At 39.3% G+C, this 24910-nt stretch overlaps 1 protein-coding gene across 2 annotated transcripts in view; it reads right to left on the bottom strand.

Moving 5' to 3' along the window:
* Positions 1-1792: 1792 nt before the first annotated feature.
* klhdc3 (kelch domain containing 3) overlaps positions 1793-24910 on the bottom strand; it is a 46446-nt gene continuing 23328 nt past the window's right edge. For both annotated transcript variants that reach the window (XM_042434229.1, XM_042434227.1), the window contains 4 exons: positions 23911-24019; positions 9344-9417; positions 8379-8457; positions 1793-5507 (listed from right to left, as the gene is read on the bottom strand). In XM_042434229.1, the coding sequence (XP_042290163.1) occupies positions 5441-5507; positions 8379-8457; positions 9344-9417; positions 23911-24019 (329 nt within the window). In that variant the 3' untranslated portion in view covers positions 1793-5440. The remainder of the gene's footprint in view (positions 5508-8378; positions 8458-9343; positions 9418-23910; positions 24020-24910) is intronic.

Genomic DNA, 24910 nt, shown 5'->3' with positions numbered 1-24910 from the left:
TGATTCTCAAGGGCCAGTGGGATCGTCTGAGTCCTGAAGGGAAATTAGAGAGTAATTTGGCTGAGTGTCTGCCTGCATTAGCGCCTGCAATGCTGACCGAGGCAGGCTCCGGGGCCAGACAGAGGGACCCAACGCAGCCCTGCTTCCTGTGTGCCGCGGGGCCAGGCGGGACAGGGTGTCTCTACTAATTCACTTTAAGCTGACCCTCCGTCTGTGGCCTGCACTTAACACTGCAGATAACACTGACTTTATAGCACGGGGCTGGTGACAGACAGGAACAAACTGCCAGGACGCTACTGGTTGCAGAGGCAAAGATCGGAGCAGGGGGTTCAGACCATTTCTAATGATGGGACCCCCCAGAACAGCCACACGCTTCCCATTAGGTCTGAAGGCCAGTAGTAGTTGGGGGGTGGGGGAGGCTGGGTGGCACCACAGCTTCAGAGTACCCACTGCTGTAGACGGTGAGGGCCATCAGACAGGCCGACTGGGGCAGATACGGCTCTCTGGATTTCAGCAGGAAGCAGAAGATGGGAGGCTGCAGGGTTCAAAGACCTGATGGCTATGAAGTGCCACATACAGGAAAGTACGAGATTCACTCAACAGATAAAGAGGTGACAATCTGATACATCTGGATTTGTTTAGGAATCAAATGAATGGAAACACAGTTTGAAGTATCTGCAGCTGTTACTCCAACTGTACGCATTTTAAGTCATAGTGGTGTTCATTAAAATAAATTATTTTGACTTACTGAAAAGCTTGGGAGATTCACACGTTTTCAAAGTGTCTTAAAACCAACTCAAACTCACATGCCTGTATGAACACTGAAACAGGTTTTTCTTACTGTAATCATTCCTCCTGTTCATGCTGACTATTAAGAAATCCCTTCCTAACATGATTCCAGTGTAAGTGATGGGGGACATAATCACATGCAAAAACATATTCCAACATATATCTCAAGTTAATATGACGCTGTAAATTTATGTTAACTTTGGAATGTATTTTTGCATGTCCTTGTCCCCCATCGCTTACATCATGTTAGGAAGGGATTCAGCATGAACAGGAGGAATGATTAAAGAGAGCAAAAACTGTGTCAATGTTCATTTAGGCACTTGACTGTTACTTTAAGATAGTCTCGAAAAATTGTGAACCTGTCCTTTAAAAAGCAGTGCTTCCATTTGAGGAGTGTTCAATCAGGCACACATAATATAACACAGAATAGAAACTTCACCTGCACTGGCGAGAGGTATGACTTTCTGCCACACCAACCTTGACCATGACACATCAGCAGTGATGGAACTTACATTTACTCAAATACTGAACTTAAGTACAATTTTGTGGTAACAGTACTTTACCTGAATTTTTCCAATTTATGGTACTTTACACTTACAGTACTAGTCAAAAGTTTGGACACGCTTTCTCATTCAAGTGAATGGGAAGATGTGTATACTCCACTACACTTTTTACCCTACAACATTTAACAGCTATAGTTACTAGTTACTTTGATTTTAAATACAAACATATTATCATCTTAGAAAATCCCTTTGTAAGAGTAATTTGATGCAGGCCTTTTAGTTGTAATGGAATATTTTACAGTGTGGTTTTGCTACTTTTACCTACTGTAAAAGTAAAGGATCTTCCACCACTGTACATCAGAGTGCAACACTGGGTGACACGGCCAATGCAGTGCAGACCAAATTCACACACATCTTCAGAGAATACCTGCTGGTTCATCGAACAGAATAAAAATGTAAAGAAATTGAATCTATCACACACTGAAAAACAGAAACAAGTGTTAACTCAAATGGTCTCAGATTTATTATTGATATATTTATAAAGCATATTGCACAGGAAGTCCTGACCAACCTTGACAGATAGAGTCCCCTCTAAAAATGTAAAAAAAAAAAAAAAAAAAATTAAAAAAAAACAATAACAATAAGCATAGGGGGTCAACACAGTTGTAAAATGAATGCAGATACACTCAATACTTTGTTCTGTTTTTTTCTAAGCATTCTTTGTTTATGAGTTATTCAACCATATACCGTTAGCCCTAAAGATGGAATACACTCCTCATGTACTTCTACTTGGCAAATAATTACTGTTCACACTGAGTAACTTCATGAGTGCGAGATATATTCCAGTGATGTAAAACTGTGTAATTTTTCTTGACAGAAGCAGTTTCTTCTCGAATGACAATTGCTGTTTTGGTAACACAAAGATGCAGCCCATCTGTGTAGCTCAGCCAACTATTTGCAAAGGAGAGAAGAAACTGATTTTTTGGGGTTTTAGATAACAGCCTTTAAAAATGTAATGCCAAAATAATAGGCAAAATCACAAACTCTTGTCATTAGCATTGCCTTACTGGAGGTAAGTGAGTGACCATCACTGAGTAAATGTTGTCGTGCAGGCATTTTATTTTTTGACCATGGCGTCAACATTGTCATTTACTAAATATTTACCTCATGTCATATTCCTGAAGAGTTTTTGACTGAAACTATCATCACCCATAATCTTCACACGCAACAAGGACCAAAATCCAGAAAATAAAAATGACTTCCACACCACACATTAGAAAAAAGAAATAAATATATATAATATCATCAGTTTTGCCGTTGGCCATTTGGTGTCATGTTAACAGTTTGATTTGTTTACGGGAAGTTTTTTTTTTTGTGTGAACACGCGACAGGCTTCCCTGTGATTTCACTGCATTAGCTGCTGTATAGTCCAAGTAACTGGGGTACTGAGGAATATCAAGTGTGTGATATGTCCATATGCAGTGCAGAGGGCATAAGACTCACTGAGTCACATTGGCACTGCAGGTCTGTAAATAAAAACATCAATATTCAGACTTAGTTTGGCCGAGCAAGCGTCTCAAACTCTGGAGTCTACTTAAACAAAAAGCAGCATCAACATGTCTCCTATCTATAAGGCCTGACATGCCACAATTGGCTTTAGTGCAGTAATCTGGTGACTTCAACCTGCATTTAAGATTGTTTTGTACTGCTTTACATGAAATACACAAATCTGTAAACATTTATGATGCAGGTCAGTGGTTCAGTCCTGATACTTGGGATTCTGCTGGGTACAATTCAAACCAGCTAATCAGGGACTGACTGATACAGAAGAAATGTAACTACCTGGCAAGACAAAAAACAACAGCACACTTGACCCCAAAGACCAGGACTGAAAAGCATTGATGCAATTCACAAGTGTGTGGTAACACAGTTCCTTTTCACATCTTAGTTTTGCAAAGTTTAGAGCTTTGTACTGTTGAGAACCAGATATCACTAAAATCCATGGTGAAAATGTTGAATAAAGGCATTAATATCAACTCTACTGCCTGTATAGTCAGTCTCACCCACTCACTAATTTCAATTTCATGTTGTTATTATTTATAAAATTGAAAGGATAATATTCTGTATATTTTCTCATCGCCACAAATACCATAAAATTACAAAAACCAATGATGAGTTGATCCTACTAACATGTATTGCCTGTGTAGTCAAAGTCCAAAAACAATTAAAAACACATCAGTGAGCTGTTACACTGGGTGACATGTTCAAAAACTGCAGTTTATTTTGAGTTGATCCCATATATTGTCCTGCTGCCGTAAATTTTCACTTGAGCACCAAATCTACGACTGAAAACAGTCCCCAACAAATGCACTTAGTTACTTCTGTTTGATTAGCATTTGTTAAAAACTACAGTGCACCAGTTGTTAAAGAAATATTTAGCCATTTGAAAAAATGAAACTAAATATTAGTGACCCGTCTTTTAAGTTTTACATCTTCGGCAGGAACAAATAGGCTTGGGACTGACAGCCACAGGCAGACTAAAGAAGTTGGAAAGTATTGTTAGATGGAGTAACACACTGTTGGTTTTGGCATTTTCATGGGATTTGTTGAGAATGTCAAAAATATGAGTATATTGCCAACATTATCCTTTAACTGATCTTGATAGAGATAAAAGGTAAGACACCATTTTTGTGTTCTCAAAGTTTTGTTCTAAAATGTGTCAATAGTATTAATAAAAGAAAACCCCCAGAAACTGTATAAACATCCCCAATTTGAACTAAGTTATTTTTGAGCTGTGGTGAATGTATGTAATCTAACAACAGCCCTTATACATTTATATCATCTGCTCAGGTTCAGCTTTGCTTGTAGTAGTATACAAACACATGTGCAAGCTTTCTTGTTTTTTTTTTCACCGCACTGTGAACAGGCAGGTCACAAGGAGAGGCTGAGCGCTGTTTGACTCAGTAGGATTGTCTAGAAGAGGAACAACTACATTATGCATATTAGTGACGATCTCCCCCACAACAACAAGCCGACTGAAGCAGGTGGGCTGGGATTATGTGTAGACGGGACCACGTGCTTGCACACATACACAGTATATATTTGCATCATGATTCCCTTCCACATTTGGCACTGAAAAAAACAAACTACAGGAGGTGGGGTTGGGGGGGGGGAGGCAGGATGTGGCAGGTGAGTTCCACTCTTCCAGTGACAGTACGACATTTCTTGGAAGAATACAACAAACAGCCAGAAACACAAACTTCCCTGTGAAAAGGCTTTTTTTTCTGGGGTAAAGGAGACGACTAATGTATGGGAGGTCTTACCAAAGACTCTATGATACATGCTATTGAGGGAGGTAGATGGACTTGATTATATTACAAGGCAGACAGCTTGCATCAACAGCCTTGCAAAATCACGTTTGAGTCACTGAAGAGCAGTCGGGTGTTAGCCAGGTGGTGATGAAGAAGTAGGGAAAAAGCTAAGCAGTCAAACAGAACTTTTCACAAGCGTTACACCCCAATTAATTCGGTACCCAATATTCAGTCTCCTCGCACTCAATGCCAAGAAAATAAATTATCCTAGTAGCCTCCATATACTGCGTACATAACTTCATTTGTCGCAAATGGACATGGTAGTTTAACATGGTTTTAAGACCAAGTTAGAACTGCAAGATATACATACTCCATCTCAGTCTCTTTCTGTCTAGAACAGAAGGTTCACATCTCTCTCTTAGGGGAGATCTGTTGAATGTGACATCAGGATGACATCCCCAAACAAAGAGGTTTAACTCTCAAGACCTTTGGCTGAAGTTCTTGTCTCTTCCTGTGCTTACGATTAGAAGTCTATGATTATCATAGGCTGATTGGATTTCTAGAGAGGCTAGAAAGAAGAGAAAAAAAAGGAGAGCAGGTGTAACAATTTCTTTCTCAAGGGTTAAAATATCCTTAGACACGAGAAAGCCTATGGAGTCCAAGGAGGTCATATGCAGGATATTTTGGTCAGTACTGAGAGTTTTCACTTGAAGAATGTGGGGAATAAATCCAAACTCTACAAAAACAATCCCTCAGAGCTCAGTAAATTAGAAAGATAAAAGCCTGGCGTCCCGAAACAGAGCGAAGAGTTCTGGTTCTGCTTCACATTCAGTGGCGTCAGCCGTGGGAGGAGAAGATGGGCCTGCTGATGTTGCTGTTGGTGGTCATGGCTGCCAGTTCCCACCTGGAGTGAACAACAAGAATCTTAGTTATAAGAAGAATAACAGCTCAAGTATCATCCAAACTAATTCTGATTTCATTGTGATCACAAATGTTGTCAAACTGCTGTTAAATATGACACAGTGGGCATAAACGCCAGTTAGATTGTTTAAAATGTACCGCTGGCTTTAAGATTTCAGGCAAAGCTTCACAATCTTAATGTTTTTATTAACTTCAGAAAAACACAGCAGACTTCTGAGGTTTCAAGTAAACAAGATGCTAAAAGTCAACTGCATCAACACTGCATCAAGCAATTCTGTGACATTTGCTCTCAGTGAAGCGCTATGATATGGACAAGGATGAGGGAAGGCCCCGCTGTAACATGAGAACCAGGAGCAGGGACTGACAACAGGGTCTAGTGCTGACCTGATGACAGGTCAGAGGTTGAGCTCCAGATTGTTATCACTGGCTCTGGTTTCACACTCACTCACTCTCAATTGCTTTGTTCGTTTTTTTGTGTTGTTGTGCGCGTGTGTGTTTAAGAGGAGAGATTGGCATTGGAGCTGGAGATGCCAGTGAGGGGCAAAGGGAGTTAACCAGACTCTTGTGACCCCACTGAAAACCCTTTAAGGGTTAGAAACACAACCGCAAACACTAAAGTGGGGAGTGTGCAAGGTGGTAGTGATGGTGCAAGAGAAATGAGACGCTAAAAGGAGTAATTAGTATCAAGTTGCACAGGGTCCTCATGTTAAAAAAAAAGTCACTTTGGTGTGATCCCTCAATTTCAGACACACTTGTCCACAGAGATACTTCAGCTTGACAAAGTTTATTCGTGGAGTTATTTGGGAAATTGTTATGCATTTGAAATGGATGGATTGTGCTCCACTATTCCCTATAATGCAAAAATAATATATCATACTGGGTACAATACTTTTGAATTAACAGATTTTAATTAATGTTAATCTGCCAGTTTAAAAATACAAATTTGCACATTTTGCTTTAATATGCAAGCAGAGTACAGGAGGTTGATAGTATTTAGTGACAAATTGCTAAAAAAAAACATTATTGGACGTGTATTTTGCATTTACATGTTTTTAAAATCTGGTTTTAACACAGTTATTACCACGTCTCTAGCCTATGATTACAATGTCACAACACATCATCGTGTTCTCAAACTTTTCAGTTTCTCTTACAAATTATTTATCAAAATAATTGTCAAAGCTGTCAAGGAGAGAGGACAATTATGTATTTAGGGCTGGGAGATATGGACAAAATCAAATATCAATATTTTTGATCATCAAATACCTCAATATCGATATTGCGACGATATTTTAATGATGACTTTTGGTGCTTTCATAAAATATCTACACAATGAGATTTTTGATAACTAATCATCAGTAATGTGGATATAATGACTAAGTGGGTAAAGGCAAATAATAGAGCAGCTAGAACAGTCTGTTAGGTTCAGATAAATTACATCACTTTACTGCAACGCAGCCTTTAAAACCAGGAAAAAACACTCATGCCATATCATGATATTACTATATCCTAAATCTAAGACCATATCTAGTCTCCTATCATGATATCAATATAATATCAATATATTGCATAGCCCTATATGTATTTATTCAATCCATCACACTATTTCCTTACAGCTTTACAGTGTCTTCAAAAATACTTTGAGGTGCTACATGTTAATTTTCTGTCGGCTGTTTGTGCAACTGATCAACTAGATATTTGCATTTCTTCTAAATCATTTCATGTATTTCAGTGGATTCATAGAAATCTAGATGTTTTGTGGCTGTGTGTGTGTATGTATGTGTGTATTCTACTTGGAGTAAAAAAAAAAAAGTATGCTGTAGTCATATCTATGATCTCCACGTCTGTCATGATCTTAGAATACGATAGTGTGCATATGTGTGCATGTGCACATCTATATCTAGTCCAGCAATTTTATTTATAATTGAACAACAATGATTCGGTCATACAGGGATGTGAGAGACTGCAAAGCTATTAGTTCACTATGTGTAACCCAGTTTATGGCAGAGAGTTTTGTAGTTTTTTTGTACAGAGGAATAAAAGACATTTAACGCAAAGAACAAGAAGACTTCCATTCATTCTAGTACATGTTGAATTCAAAATTGTCTTAAGAGGTTGATTATTTTTCACATCCAGATCTGTCAGTTCATCATTTAGTCTAACATGTCTTGTCATACTCACTGATCCTCACTTGCCAGGTGTTAGGTGGGCAATTATTTTGTAACAACATAAGAATAGCAAATACGTTTTGCTTTAAAAGATGTGAAGTTTTGGCAGCGTATGAAACATTTTATCTAACAACATGATACATCGAAAGGTAGCTAACCTCCATTTGTGTATGTGGCTTTATAACAGATCTTTTGTGTTACATAGCACATTGGGAGAATGTTATGGCTATCTTCATCTTTCAGAGATATGATTTCTTTGGTACCATCTTGCTGCATGTCATTCAGACTGTCTCTATAGTTGTTCCCCTATAACACTTCCATGCAACAAATAAGCTTTATATTGGCTGAAAATCCTCTTTTCTTCTGCAACTTCTGTGGAAACTGTTCATGGGTACACAGACAATGAACAGACTGAAAGCAGCACACTGACTGTACGGATGTTTCACTGTGATTACGAAGATGATATAATTACATACAAATTGAAGATGTAGGGGCTTTAAATAAAGTCAGACCAAAGCCTTCGTAAAACTTATACTGTTTAAATGAAGGATAATGAGTTATAATTTTTCCTCTTTGAAAAACAGCGTCATTATTGAGGGAGAAAGATTGGTGGCAACAATGACAAGCATAATACAAACAGCATGAACAATATGTCAGTTCTATGTTTGAGAAGAGGATGCCTTTCTGACCTGATATCATGTGGGAGTCCTGACTGCTCCAGACTGTACTGAATAACAGCTATTTTGCATAACGTCTTCAAATTAGGGCCTGAAAAGAGAAGAAAGGGTAATGAGTCATAGATGGATCATGGGAACTAATCACACTCAGAATATCAATTTCAGCTGTGGGAATTCAAAATGTAGCCAGGCATGTAAGATCCAAGAATCTGTAGAGAAAAGGGGAAAGAGTCGCTCTTCACAGTGTTAAAATCACCGAGTTCTGTTGATACCAGAGAGAGCAGAGAAATAGCAGAGAAAAACAGCTGAAACAAACAACAGTGCTCACATATGAGTACACGCACACTTGCAGTGACAGAACACGGTGATGATAGCGTTAAATCATCTTAACACACAAATCATCTTATCGTACAAACCTGCTTTCTAAGACTAATTACAAACTTCGTCGCTATTACAGTACAATTGCCATCATGGCTGTTCCACCATATGTTCGGTGATAAACAGTGCAAAGGCACACACGACTGGCACGTGGAGGCGTATGCCACAGGGGATGCCGCTGGGTACTGCCAGTCCCATACGGTGTCTGTGTCCCTGTGTAAGCTCACCTACACAAACCCTAACTGTGACCTGACAGCACTGCAAGGCTACCCCAGTGCAGGCAGGATATGGCTATATTTGGTAGTCCGGGAGACGGAAGTGCCCCATGTGATAACACAAAGCAGGGCCAAGGCCAGGCACATTAGGCCAGGTGAGAAATGAGGCTGTGGTCTAAGGAGGGTACTGGTACTATAAAATGTATTGAGGAGAACATCTATGTTTTATTTAACCAGGCACAGAGGCTTAAAATATTTACAATGGCACCCTAGGGTGGTAGAGGCAAAGGTGGATAAAGCAGCTAGAGCTTCATGCACCCATTAAAAAATCAGACACTTTCTTAAACTAACTTAAGAGACATAGATAATAACAGGGATACTTACTGAAATCTAAGATATACAGGTCTGAATGATCCATGAGGTTAAATTCATCACCCATTCCTTGCTCTGGACAGGGGCTGTAAAGAGAACAAAAACAAGTGTTTCTAGTGTCATTTGTTAAACACAAATATATTAAAATTGACACGCGTGTGTTTGTCAAGGATTCACAACTATTCAGGAGGACAACAGTATCTCCTTAAACTTCCTTGCTTCATGAGCATGACCAACACAACCTGCCATTGGCTTTTTAACTGTTTTATTGGAGAAATTTATTGCTGCTCTTTAGATATTATTCATAGAATACTCAGCAATTAGTTACCAACAGGATTCCAAATATTTATCTTGTCATCCATCCTCTTACCATCTTTCTTTTATCACTAAGGTTCATAATCAGGGAGCCACAGATTATTCTTAAAAGGAGAAGTGCTGCTCACACAACGCTCTACTCTCCTTATCATGGGCTGGCATGATTTAAGCCCACAGGAAGTAGAGCACTGCAGTGAGACAGCAGGCTGGCCGGTGCAGATAGTCTCCCAGACCTGTGCAGCCGTTCATATCACTGCACATCTGTTTCCTGCCGCAGCTTAACACACATACACACACACACACACACACCTGTGACACACCTGGGGCACCACGGCTTTAAAAAATATAGCCTAGTTCTATCCCTATTTTCTTCAGTCAGTATCTCTGTATTCATTTCTACCTCTGCTCTTCCTTCATTTAACATGACGACTAGGGGAGCATGAAAGGATACTGTATAAAAACAGAACTAAAAGTAATAAGCTACAGCCCCTGGGAGCTGAAATAATATAAAAAACTGTGATTCATAGTTATAGTATACGCTTCCCAGAGGACACTCAGCCAAACAGGTGCATTCACCAAACAGGTTAGTTTCCGTGAGTACTTATTATGGAGAATAGCAGAGGGATTTAGCAGCCAGGTCTGGTCTTTAATAGCTCAGCAAGATGCTTCCTGCTACGCACAGACTGGCCTTTGACTGGCATCTGTCCAACCAAAGACACCATCAAACACCGCTCCTGTACTGTTGAAGCAATCTCGCAGAAACCACTTGTTCTGAATTGCCTCCTGGAATAAAATGTATTAGATTTCCCCTTTACCTCCAATCATTTCTATTTGCCATTCTTGCCTCAAACCATTTGCAGCCTCATCCTCACCCTGAGCACTCTCTCCCGAACATACCTTCACTGTCTCCCCACCCATCAATCTCTATTCCTCTTTCTCGCTGTCCCCTCCATCGTGTCTCCCTTTTGCTGCGTGTTCAGGATGTTGTAAGGGTTTTACGTTGCTAATCTTCCCTAAACAAACATGGTTGTGGCTTAAAGCAGCCAGGAGAGGTGCAGAGCACGAGCACAGTCGTCCCAGGGGGCCAGCTGGGGAAGTCATTACGCCCCCTGCCCCCCAGGAGGTGATCCTCCCAGGCTTATAGCAGGAGCCTTCATCAGAATACCCTCAACCACCCAAGTCCCTTATCGTCATCATCATCATCATCATCATCATCATCATCATCATCATCAGACTGTCTTCTCCTGTCTCCGTACCTGGACCTGCAGTGCATTGATGACTGTATCATCAACTGTGCTGACACAAATGGTTCCTAGCTCATTTTAAAATGAATTGAATGCCAACTGGTAGTGATTTTACAATCTACATAAATTCAAAAGATGTGTGAGAGTGCTATTCCAGTAATAAAAGTTCATTAAAACAATCATGTACATTTGTCTAGAGAATATATATTAGGACTTAAGGGTCATGACAAGCCATAAAACCAGACAGCTGTTGGATGTTGGAGAGCCTGTAGCTTTTGTAATGTGTGTCACAAGTGGATCTAGTCTGTTTTTCGCCAACTGCCATTCACCCAGTTAGCTTGTTGAATTATGACCATATTAACCATATGACCATTGTTAACTTGTATGAATTTGGTGTTAGATCTTATATGAATACTAGATTATTTACCTATGCTAATATTTGTATAAAAACTGCTGTGCCACATTCATGAAAAAGAAAAAATTCAAATGCTTATTGGTTGCATTAGATACTGTATGTGTGGGAATGACAATAACATCAGCAATCTGTCTCCATTACTGAAAAGTAGCATCACTATCTAAAGAGCACACTGCAGTACTGTAACTGTCAACTACTGTGCAAGCTCACTCAGAAAGAGGGTAAAGGCCTTGGATGCTGATGCGTGAAAGGGTAAAGATAAGAGGATGCTTTAACAGGACCAACAAGAGAAATGATGATTCTCCTGGGATGAGGGTTTCTCGCATGCTCATGGATAATGTTAGCCTGGGTGTGAAATTCAGCAGAACATTAGGGAATGGTGATGCTTAATTGGTCACTGCAAAAAGGAAGAGGCATAAAAGGATCATACAAGCAGGGGAAGGAACAAGGGGGTGGTAAGAGGTGTCTGATAGATGGCAGTAGTTGGAAGCGGGAAAGTCACAGTGTGTGACTTTATGTGGGATCCTGGTGTTTGATGGGCCACTTTGTTACTTGATCAGCAATGTATCAGTATGTGTGAAAGTGCTCCTCCCCCTACGGCAGCAGTGGTTCCCAGTCTGAATGAGGCCTGAGTGATGCCGCTCCCCCACTAAGAAAACACTGGTTGCTATTTCAAACAACACTCAATGAGGGTGTCTAATCACCTAATTGCCAGCCCTCTCTAGCAATGCACTGACTCTCCACCTCATTATCTTTCAAACCTCCACAACAGTAGAAGAAAGAACTGAACTACTGTCCTAAAACTAATGAGGGAACACCACAGAGCCTGGGAATACTCCAAAGTGTCTGAAGTGTCCAGGAATTTAATTGCCTACAAATTCTGCAAATTACTTTTAAAAATGGCAACAATGCAAATGAGGTGACAAGAAAAAGATTGAGAGTTGAAGGAAACTCCATCAGTGACACCTCTGCTTTATAAACACAAACACTGCTGTTAACAATATAGCTGGAACCCTTGTAGACATGTTTTCTGTGGCTTCATTGGCCATATCCTCATTCTTGAAGTGATATGATCTGTATCCTTTTTCCTTTCTCCACTTCCTTTTGAACTTTGGTCCTTCAGAACCATCTAGCTCACAGGAACTCATCACGCACAACAACTTCCTGCAGAGCACCTTATCAGGACGACCAGACATGCATCAAACAATTTCTGTAGCACTTCAGAATTGAAATACACTAAAAATACAAGGAACAGGTAGTGATATTTTAACAAACAAAAAGAAACACACAGAAATTTGTGGATTACTTCTAGATTAATAGGCAACACATTACGCACAGCACAATGTGATGGAAAAGAGAATATGAGACACAATCAGGGACTTTATCTTAAAATTAACTGCTTAAAGAACAAACTATGTTTGTGGTAAAGCTGTTCTAGTGGTCTTGACTATGGCAGGTTGAAAACATATCTCCCACACATATCTCCAAAGGATTATAGGATTCCTTTTGCTTCCCAGAGCTTAACTGCATACATGACAACATGCAGTAACGCATTTAATAAATAATTTACTGCAAATTGTCTTAATTATTCGGTAATAACATGAATTCTAGAGCTGCCGCGGTATTGATCTTTTCCTTACTGCACAAATTAGCAAAGCCATTCAAACCATTGCGGAAACCCTCATAAAAAAGCTCCTTATCATCTGTCACAGTGGTATTTGGCAGTTTGACATATTCTGTTTCTGCAGTAGAGATGTTGGAAGACGCTTTGGACTCGTTTTCGCTCGTCATGAATTTATTTCCTCCACAGCAGAAAAACACATTACACCAGCCTTCAGAAACTCCTGCAAGTTAAACTGGACTAACAAAACACTTTTAGGGCTGACAGACTAACACACTCATTATAAACAGACTTTAAGACACTCACTTAAGGCTTAAGGCTACAAACAACCCATAATGCAACACTCCGTGTAGGAGTCGGTTTTACATCGGTAATTTATCCATTCAAAAAGAATATCTGATGTTGTGAACATGTCATTGTCTAGACCCCAAACATAAGACAATTCCACTTTTTACAGACATATTTCTAGGAAAAAAATCTGTCTTATACTCGGACCAATACGGTAAACTTTTCAAATGCATTTATTCCTGTCGTCTTTTCTGAATAGCTCTCTATAGTTTAAATGTCTATCTTTATTCCAGTGTTGTCATTAAGTAGCCGACTTTGTAGCAGGAATATTGATCAGAATTTGGCAGGCACGTCATTCTTTATGTCAAGCCTGAGAGGATAACTCATGTCCCATTATTGAGCTGCTCACTAAGTGGTAAAGCAGTGATCAGCTTGACTCTGCGATGGGCGTGACGTGATTGCGTTAGTAATGCAGTTACCACGGCAGCTCTAATTAACTTTCTTTGGTTATCACTGATCGATAGATTCTCGTCCAATTCTTCTGCCTTAATCTCTGCTGTCTCACCTAGTCTTACCAAGCTATCTGTGCCCCCTCCTGGGCAGTGGCTGGACGGTGGATTAAGACCTGTAGCTACCCAGACTTAAGCCCCATGCAGAGGGTGAGACACTAACTACAGCTGGCTCCCAGAAAGAGAGACGCCTGGCTTCAGATTAGACAGAGGAGATGCCAGCCACTAGTGAAGCATGCATCTCAAATTGCGACTCTTGTGGACAAAATGTAGTTGGACTTGGTGATGGTACTGAAGAGGAAAACTGGCTCTTCAAATCACAAGCAAATACAAATTTATCAGGACGAATTTAGTCCCTTTTATCAGGATAGGTTGTTATCAATCTAGGTGCCTATAAAAATAACGAAGACATTAAATTGTGGTTTGGGGCCTTGAACACATCTGGTTAATATACAGGGGAAGGGGGTTGTCAAGTACTCCTCTATAGCTGGCAGATTCATTTAGGAAAAATAAGTTACTTCCTCTATAATCCAACTCTTCAGCTGCAGTTTGTAAGACTGGTGTCAAGGTCAAATACCTAAAAGAAGACTAAAAGAAGAATAAAAGAAACTAATGACGAACATACAGTAGCTAAAGAGAATACTTTTAAAACACTTATAGTTTTGGTTCATCCCTGATATCAGAACAGTTTATTAACCAACTACTTTTGCATACCAAGTGATCTCTTGATCTCTCTTCCTGCTCTTTTACTATTGCTACAAGCCTTTCATCTCATGTTAGTCGGATCATTCTCTTTTACTAATAAAAGCCTTGTAATTTCTTGTAGTTAGAAATGTTAATTTCACTGCCAAGCAGTGTTGTTTAATAGCAATTTGTTGATTGTGAACAAATAACCACATACTCTGTTAAATCAATTGCTGGTGTGCTTTACTTGTAATTTTTACCCGTCCTCATAGTCTGACATTGTTCTACAAAGGGGGCGTAAAACCCCCAAGAGGTGTGTTGGTTGTGATGACAGTAGTAAATCAAAAGTTAAGCTACTACTATTTAGACATGTCAATTTACATGGTGGACAGCATCACAAAGTGTCACCTATGAAGGCTGTTTATTTGAGCTGCTGTGTAACACTCACCCCTATGACACCATAATGTATACAGGCTGTTAGTGGGTTAAGGAGGGTTAAGATGCAGATGAAATACTATCATGAGCTTGTCTTTGAAGAGTAAATCACAGTGTTGCTGTGCTGCCCAAAGGTCCTGTACCGCCACGTGCGGGATGCCCCACATCCTGCTGGGGTCACCTTCACTGTTTGACAGGTTTTATCTTGGGCATACTAAACACACACACACAAACAGACAGACAATTAATAAAGGAAACTTCTGCAGCTTACCCTTTGACACAGAAGGGCAAATGACAACATGTGTGTGGTGTCAAAATCTATAGTGTGTTGTTGATAGGCATGTTTCCTTGGAGCCGAGTTTCACTGCAGCAGATCTTAAGACATTATACCATGTAGGCAGTGTAGTACATAATGTGCATAATGGTTGATATTTTGGTTGAAGAATTAATATAAGTTGCAATACCTGTGTAAAAGTGTTTTAGAATTAGTTCTGCCTCAGTTCCCTGTTGTGTTTAGTCTAACATTTGAACTGTCAGGTTCAACATTGATAACAAGCCACACTTTAGCCAGCTGGACTATCATAACAGCAGCCCTTTCAGCCATTGATAAGGTGCCAAATGGCCCTGTAGGCGATATCGAGGCACCAGGCTTTTGACCTTCCTGATCTACTAAACAAAATCACTGGACCCTGCAGGAGCTCTCTGGTTCAGCAAATTGCTGTTTTGAAATGACCAGTAAAATTCCACACAGATTAAATATCATGGTGAGATTTTGGTGGATTAAACAAGAGGTTTTGGGCTGGGATGTTTTGGCTACCGGTGAGATTACCTGCTATGTGGTCTCCCTCTTGCTCAGAGTCTATAGCAGCCACACATTCTCTCTACCTGAAAGCTCCATGGTGGCAGGACAAAATAAAATCTTCTTTAAATTTTATCTTAAAACTAAAATAGATTAGAGCTTATGCTCAAACAATATATACTCTTATTCTCAACATTTTCCATGTGTACAGCCCAAAACAAGATCCTAATCCAGGGTAAAGAGTCGGTAATAGCCAGACACATAAAAGGGCACCCAATAATTGAAGCATAAATGTCTCTGCAGCTAATGTTAGGAATGGCGTCAGCATGCTTTCCAGCTTTACAAAATGTACCAAGTGACTCTACGTATTGCCAAATGTGTTAAAGCTGGCAGAGCAAAGCAAGCATGTGCGTGTGTATGTGCACCACTCTGACGTCAGCTTGACAAGAGGAGCTGTGAGTCATTAAGTCATGTGAATACATCCAGCCACATGCAAACACACACAAATGGCACACTACACCGGAAAAGAATGAATGGTGGAATGGGACTGGTTGTCCTTCTGGCCTTCTGTACTGAGCAGAGGGCAGTGTGAAATCTCAGCGGTGAGCTACAGTGACTTCTACAATTTGACTGAAATTCTGAACAAGGGTAAGTGAATCATAGGCTTTAAATATCCTAACATTGTTTTTGCTTTTGAAAAAGCCACCACAACACCCTGGAAAACACATTTGGGAAAGCAGTCACATTTAGATGTTTGCTGCAGCTGTGACTGACCTGAAAAGAAACAAGGACATACAGTTTTATTGATGCAAGGCACCCAAAACTAGGCCCAGCTAATATCATCCAACTGCAGAGCCACAGTACCAGAAGTGTCAAAACTGAGATGTGTACAAAAGCTATTAAATTATAGATTAATTAACAAAATCAGGAAAAGGTGTTTTACAGCTTCAAACTAAATTGTATTTCTATTTGAGCTGTTTATATTAGTGTGACACAATGTGTTCCATTTTATAAGTTATTTTAAATTTAACTTATTTTAATGCGGTAAAAGTGTTAAATGTGAAATCTCAAATACACAAACGCTGAAAAAACAACCGCTATCAATGTAAAAAGCTGCAGCTATAACACTTGTTGCCTGCTGGTGGCGCAAATGTTAAAAGTGCAGTTCTTATTACTTTCTTTGCCTGTGGGCGGTTCCATTAGCAGGTTAACATTGGCCAGTCTAAACTACTGCCGCCACTATTTTCCATCCCTATAGGTGGCGCACAATCGGATGTTTAGAAATGTTCCGACTGAACAAGCTCACCCTTTGGTGGGACACTACCCCTCCCCGCCAATCCGACATCAGAAGGGTGAGGTTGGAGGGGGTTTCTGCAGCTATTCAACCATCCAACAAGCAATTCTGACAGAGTGCACTAACCTCTTTATGGAGAATCTGCAATCGTTCATTTTGTACTTCTACTACCATCAACCTCATCATCATCTGTCTCAGCCCATATGATAACTTTGTTTTTAACGTCACTGGATTACATAAGGGTCACAGACCTTACCTGGGCCTGTCTAAGCACAGTGATGACATCAAAGAGACTCATTCATCGCTTAAGGCCACTTTGGCATTGTTAGACCGAAACTGACAGTCACTGTTCCCTCCTGCTCACAGTGAAAGGCAATTAACGTCCCCTTTGAAGAACACTTATATCAGCAGTCGCCATAAAGGTGCTAAAGAGCTAAAAAGGCACAAAATCTCAATTCTACAGATGACTGGGATGTTTTAGACCATTTTTCAAACAGGAAAGTGAGCCTTCAATAACAGAGTAACAGTTGAACACAAAGAGATGTTTTAAATCAGTCATCGTGAGGGTCTTCAACAAGACATGAATAGTTGTAATGATAAAAAACATTAACTAAATGCAATGATGGAATGAATACACATCGTCATGCCCAAGTAGTTTAAGGGCCAGTTCCAGATTTCCCTTCGCAGTTTCCAAGCTGTCTGCTCCCAGCATGCCAATCTGTCATGTCCTTGTTCACACCCTGCCCCTCATAGGATGCCCTGTTCCCTACCTTAAAATACTTCCTGATTTAGCCCAACCTGGACTTGTCGTAAGCAATTACACACAAAATGTGATGAATGCCAACAATGACAACATAAGCTCAGCTGGAGATCCATAATCTATGAGACACTGTCTTCATGTGCAACTCAACCTAAGCAGTGTTCAGCTCCTTGGAAGGTGAGAAAAAAACATGAACAAAGTACTGGGCTTAGCAAAGTACGCTGCTCAAAGCTTGTGTGGGTAGGTGAAGGTCAGTGCAGGTGGAGTTAGTCATGCACGGGTCGTCCTTCGTGGGGCAGTGAGCAGGTTTCAGTAAATGAGTGTAGCAGAGGTGCTGTGGGTATATCAAATTGCACTCCGTGAGAAAGAATGCTCCCTAAAGTCATAAATCAGAGATGGGGCAGAATTTCGCGCCTCTCTGAAGCTCAGCAGGCCTGTTTACACTGACGTAAGTGGCACTCAATGGACTGCCACTAATGCCCAGCCTTGTCATTCACACACACACACACACACACACAATGCTCATTTACTCTCAAAGACATGCAAGTGTGTACCACAAAATAGATTTACTCATTCCCAACACAAAAGATATCCTGCACCAAAGCCCAATTAATAGAAACCAATAAACAGCACCAAAATGTAGAAATCCACGTAAACATGAAGGCTGATTCAAACTGAATCTTATTTACATCTACACAAGCCTCTCTTTTTCATTAGTCTGTATTGTCAATGTTTTGTTTTTCAAATGCATTTAGGATCAACACACCTCAGTGTTATATCCTGTCCAAAGTAAACCCATTTGAAAGCAGGGGGATTTTGGACTTAATAGTTTTATTGTGCTTCACTAAAGTAATAAATCATTCCTGAACAAATTCCTGCAGGTAAAATAAATATAATAAACTGGGAATAAATATCAGCAGAGGGGTTCTGTTTTGGATCAATTTGAAAGGACAACTAACCCAGGAAAACAAGATGTGGACCATAAATTTGAACACAATTTCCTTGGCAGACCCACCAAAATAAGGAGCCCCACAAAAAACACAAGCAAGGTGTCCAGCAAATAATTCACGACGACCTGTGCAGGCATTTGTCAATTGCATTGAGACAGATACCAATAACTTTTTAGCCCTGTTAACTGCCCTCATGTTGTTAGGTCACGTAAAAATAAACACACAGCCATGGCTGGTTTTAAAGATAATGTTCACCCTAAATTAGCTGTGTGTAATGAACAAAACACTAGCTCAATCAAAGAGTTTTGATCTGTATTAATGCAAAGTATGGCAAATTAAAACACAAAATGAAACTTGATTGGAAAACATTTAAAACCCAGAGGAGAAAGCAAATAAATAGTGTGATAAGAAATCACTTTGTGTGTGTTTGTGTGTTTTAGTATGTGTGTGCACATGCCTATGGGAGTTCCTGTGTGTAAGAGGCTTAAGTGTGCTCATGTAAACAACAAACGTGCAACGCTGGTCAAGAGAACCTGTGTGGCCAACTTGCTTAGAGCCTGTAAGGATCATGCTCTACTTTGTACAGTAACAGGAAACAACATCTTGGCCCAGACTTAGACCCTTTTTGTTTGCATTACTGATACATAACAGCTCAAGGAAGAAAAGTTAAATAGGCACCAATTTCCTAGAAAAAAAAATCCTTTTAAACAGGATGTTGGGAGATATTGTGTGGTGTTTGATTTCTTCCTCTGCTCAGCCAGCACCCTCCATCATTCCAGTGAGCCCAATGACACTTCCTTTTCTAACCCCAAGCCTATCTGCTCACAACAGGAAATCATGACTCCTTAAAACCCATCCTGGACTAATCCCAGCGAGAAACCAAACATGCACAACAATCTTCAAAAAATAAGCATTGTCTTAAGCTCATTAAGCTTATTAAAATGCCTCTTCATCAGTACCATATCAATAACTTTTTTTTAGAGTGACTGTTTATAAGTAGCAGATTTTATGTTTCTTTCAATTGAATTTGCTGATTTGAATATGAAAAGTATCCTTACAAATAGATCTGCAAGAATGTAGTGGGAATATCAGATTAATGTTCATTATTTGAAGTATCCCAAAACATTTCTGATACATTGTAACTTTGCTGTACAAATGCTAACTACTGAAAAATAAGTATCTAAATAATACCTATAATACTGCTGCGTAATGAATAAATTATGTGTTATTCCCCATGATGTGGTAGCCAGTGGAGCAGTGGAAAATTAATCCAGCAGCAGCCAGAGGCCTCAAGGACTTAAGGTCCTGTAGACGTAGTGGGGCTGAGAGGACTCTTATCAAGGCCTTCCGATCCCCACTATCAGGTTATCCCAGTGGGGTTTGCCTGATAACACAGCTTTCCTGATAACAGTAGCCCAGGTCCCGGACTACTCTGGACCATGCTAATGCCGTTAGCTACCTCATTACTCCACTGGCTACTGGCCTATCACAAGTCCGTCACCAGCCCAGTGGCACCTTACCAGCTACAAACCCCCGGCAATCACTACTGTCTTACAGCCAACAAGAGAATCATTACAGACTGCTGTCTACAGGAGCCAGATCCTCCATTTGGCATATTGAAAAGAGAGGACAGTTTTCCTCCACAGACTGCTCAGATACACAGATTGATGTCTGTCTTCTGAGTGAGCCCGTGCTTCATACAGATTAGAACTGCAATGCAAATAAAAAACTTGAGTAAATGAATTTAGCTAAGTGTTTATTGAGAAAGAAGTTGGTAACATTTCCTCTCTTTCATCAACCTCTAAATTCAGAAGCACAGTTTTTCTGTATTTTTTGCAAACTAATAGTTCCTTCAATATAGTGCCGGGCAGTATACCGATTCATCTGGTATACCGGTTTTAATTTCCTGTATGATATGAACTTTTCATATACCGCCGTAATGGTGCATAGCTGACATAATTGCTGTAACTCTTCAATAGGCGGTAAAGTATATAATTGCCGGTTTTTGCACGTCAGTTTGTTTACATCTGAGGCTGTGGATAGCTCAGCGTCTGTTCATGCTAGAGAATTAGTAACTTTGTAGATTAAATATAATGGTTCATGTTTCCAAGTTTACAAATTGCAAGGATAAAATGACAAGATACACACTGAGCAGTTTTCATGGACTACCGCTGGATGATAGAGATTTACGTACTTTAATTCCTCACACAGTTACGTGTTGTAATCGCATTTTTCTGATCATGTGGAGCTGAACATTTGGTTCAGACGGCCTCGCTCTTTTGTTCCAGTTGATTTTGTGGAGGTGAAACAGTCTCCAGGACGACAATGTTGATAAACACTGTAAATGCTTGTGTAGTAGTTACACAGCTGGGATTACTCTCATCCATGGACACTTCTAGATTTTCCGATTCTGGCAGCAACAAGTCCGACTGCAGAAAAAGTTTTCCTCTTCAATCTTCAGGAGAGAAGCAGTGATTGCAGGAACACCAGCAGTTTCTCTGCTGTAACTGTTATTGTATGTTGACTTTCCTGTCGGTCCTATTGCCTTTCTGCCTTCTATTCTTGGTTTTTTTCCTTTCATTTTTTTAATCTCCTCTGTGTGTTTTTTTTTTTATTTTTTTTTACTTTCCTTATAATCTAACCACAGTGAAAGTCAGCCTCATACATGCAAACAAACCGGCGTGCACGGATGAATATGTGGGTGGTTCGGTTAGCCGGCAAACTGCCCCAGATATACAGTAGGGTCCAGTTTCATTCAGACTCAGAAACAAACATGTGGAGCGATTCATGTGAACTCTATGTACTCCTGACAGTAGCATAAGACACTATAAACCCATATAAAAAACTGTGAAACTGCCAGAATCTTAAAAAAATACTGTGATACAAATTTTTGGTCATACTGCCCCGCTCTACTTCAATAGTTCAACAGTTATCATGTCAGGTGGCACTTAAGAGCCTACACTATCCTTATTCTTTTACAAGATGGAAAATAAACAAGTATATTAATTAATATACCACAATAAAAATAACACAACAGACTTGGAACTGTTTCTATAAAATGTTAATGTCATACTACTTTTAATTAAAGGTACTTTAAAAACTACATCTTTTGCACTGAAAACAAACATGTTTGAATGTAACAAATAAATATAATTTCCCATGTGTGAAACACACTGAAATGAGTTTAATTACATACATTACATACATTACATAATTACATAGCATAGACAGTGCTGTTGTCACATTTCAGTGACAATAGTAGTGATTGTGGAGACAGTTGCGGCACCAGTTAGAGTACCAATTGTTGAAGAAGACGGAGTGTCTGTGTGGGAGTGTGTTGGTTGGTCAGCAAGTTAGACTGGTTACAGCAGGTGTGTGTGTGAGTGATTGTGATGTATGTTAGTTGGTTTTAGACTACTATTTAGAATGCTATAGATTTTTAAAGAGTTAAAAGTTTTGATATTTAAATGTATGCAAAGCAGGTTATCTGGGAACTGAACTCTTAAGATTGTTTAACTGAAAGCCTTGTCAGTGACTACAATCTGTCAGTTGTGATAGCTACTCATTCAGCCTAACAGAGTGACCACATGATCTTAAAATCTTTGTACATCTTTGGAATAAGTTTGTCATTGAAGAAATGGTAGCTTGGCATTTTGCTTGGCTGTAGTGTCTACATCAACCCTCAAGAATTTTCAACTAATCAGTAATGTGTGTAAATTACATAATGGCAAACAAATGTGAAACTCTAGGGTTAGCAGAAGTTGCTACAGACTCCAAAAGTGGAGCTTCAATGTTGATTAAAAGGCTGTGTCACCATAACAAGTGTTTGTAAAGGTAATTTATTGCAGTTTACCACACGCTATAGAAATTCTAGTTTTTAGAAAGGCAAGCTGTGGCTATTCTTTGAACGTAGCATTTCTTTGTTGTTCTAATTGTCAGGTGTGTTTGTGCAATACAGTGTTTGTAATGACAGTTTCTGGAGGCCTGCTGCAGTGTTCTTCAAGTATACAACAGGTTTTAATAATGATAAATACTTCCCTACCAGCATCTGGATGCATCATCGAGCTTAGGTTTTAAAAAATTTCCCTGTTCTCAACTGTATTGCCATGCAACAATGACTTTGACAAAAATAAATAAATTGTGATGGATTACCTTACTTAAGAAAGTTTCTGTAAGTTAGTTTTCATATTCTGCTGAAATTCATATTCTACTTATGTCTGCGATGTACGACAAACCCATTCTTCAGTCTAAAAACCTGTGATATGTTTCACTAACTGACCACCATGGTTCATCTTGAAGTCAAAGTGCATCCAAAACTTTGACTTTAAGATATTTAAAATACTTAGACAAGATGTTAACAATGTTGAAGCTGAGAGCTGACAATACATGAGTGACGCCAGCTGCATTCATTCATTTAGCTGTGCTCTCTGTATAAGCAAACAATGACTCTACTCACACACACACACACACACCAATTTTATCATCATCCATTCTCAGCGTAAGCTTTTATCATACACTCCTCTGAGAATCTGATAGAGTGGGAACCAAAAAAAAGAAAAAAAGAAACAACTTAATATTTGAATTTTCAGTAAAAATGTTGACAATTCACCTGGGGGCCCTCTGATCCAAACTATATTTGTTTTCCTCTATGAAATATTAGGCTTGATGGTTAGCATCTACATACTTGATCATATGTGTAGATACCAAGAATGTGCATGTGTATGTACATATGCATATCATCAATATATAGTATTTACATATATTGTATGGGTTTGAGTGCATGCATGTAAGTTTATGCTTGCATTCAAAAATGAGGATGAACATGCATTTACACATGTAAGTTAAAGTTTAAACATGTCTTTAGAAGATATTTTCATACTGTTTTCACTTTGGAGGTAATTGGGTTGAAAACGGAATGAGCTATCTGCAAAATGATGTCAACAACAGTGTGCATAAAATTAGCTGTTTTGCAGCTACATGAATATATTCATGTTTTTTAGTTGGAAAAATATCATATGTTAGAAACCATAAAGAATTAAATAATTAATTCAGATGTAATTCATCATAAATGTATTAACAATAAAATTATACCATTTCAATAATAAGAGGAAACCTGACAGAGAACAAAATGTAGGAATATCCATAGTTACAATGTACATATAAACCATTTAGATACAAAAAGATGTATGTCAGTTTTGACTTAGTTTCCAGTTTTAACAGTGTAGAGAAAGATGACAACTCAAGCAGTAATATTTTGTGCCTCACCTGGTTCCTCCAAAGAGGATGATTCGATCTCCAACCATGCAACAGCATTGCCGTCTCCGTGGACATGGGCCTTTCCCCTTCGGTTCTACTTTCATCCAGGAAAAGGCTTCTGTGGTGGGTACAAACAAGAAAAGAATAGAGATAACAATACTTAGACATAATATTGGAAAAAAAGAGAAAAAAAATACATCAACATATAACCAGCTGACTTCCTCCGACTGAGAAGACTCTCAGTAAACCTTGCAATTAGTTCCTTGCTTTAAATAGCTCAAAAGAAAGACCTGTAGCACAATACATTTTGATCTGGATGGCCTTCATCACAGCAGCTCTACCTAAGTCTCAGCCAGTTAAAGTTACATAAACCCGATGCTTCCCACTGTGCCTGGAGTTCATTCAGCTTCCTGCTATATTTAACCACTAACACAAGGCCCAGGGATAAAGGAGTGAAAGGCAGCGATGAAAGCAAGAAAACAAAATCTAACCTTCACTTGAACACAAAATATTTTATTTCAGAAATAGAAACAAATCTTGTCTTCTGTTCTGCTGAGGTGCATTATGAGTGACGACGTTGAAGCTCTCTCAGTTGTTCCATATAAGGATGAACTGTGTGGCCTTACACTCTCAGAGCCAACAGCATCATTGCATCTCTATAGCAACAGGCCATTCATACCTCTTTGATAATTAGGACTATAGCTGAGGTGCTGCCATCTAGTGGACTGCAAAACACAGGTTTAAATGGTTAACAGCAGATGTCAGCTTCAATCAGTACAAGTCTCTTCAGCTGGACACAACAGATCACACCTAATGCGTAAACTTTGACTTCTTCTGTAATACAAAGGTTATCAATGTATAGTGCTCTTAGAAATTTTAAGTCTATATAGGACAATATATTATGACTATGAATATGTCCCCAGTGTGTTGCTTCACTTAAGACAACAACACTTTCGTTTGGCACAAGAAAACAGAGTTTCTTAAAGAAAGGACTTCTACCAACTTAAGA

This window comes from Thunnus maccoyii, chromosome 14, assembly GCF_910596095.1.
Source record: "Thunnus maccoyii chromosome 14, fThuMac1.1, whole genome shotgun sequence".
Taxonomy (NCBI): domain Eukaryota; kingdom Metazoa; phylum Chordata; class Actinopteri; order Scombriformes; family Scombridae; genus Thunnus; species Thunnus maccoyii.
Note: the sequence above shows the minus strand (reverse complement) of the source record. Positions and strands in the feature narration are given on the sequence as shown.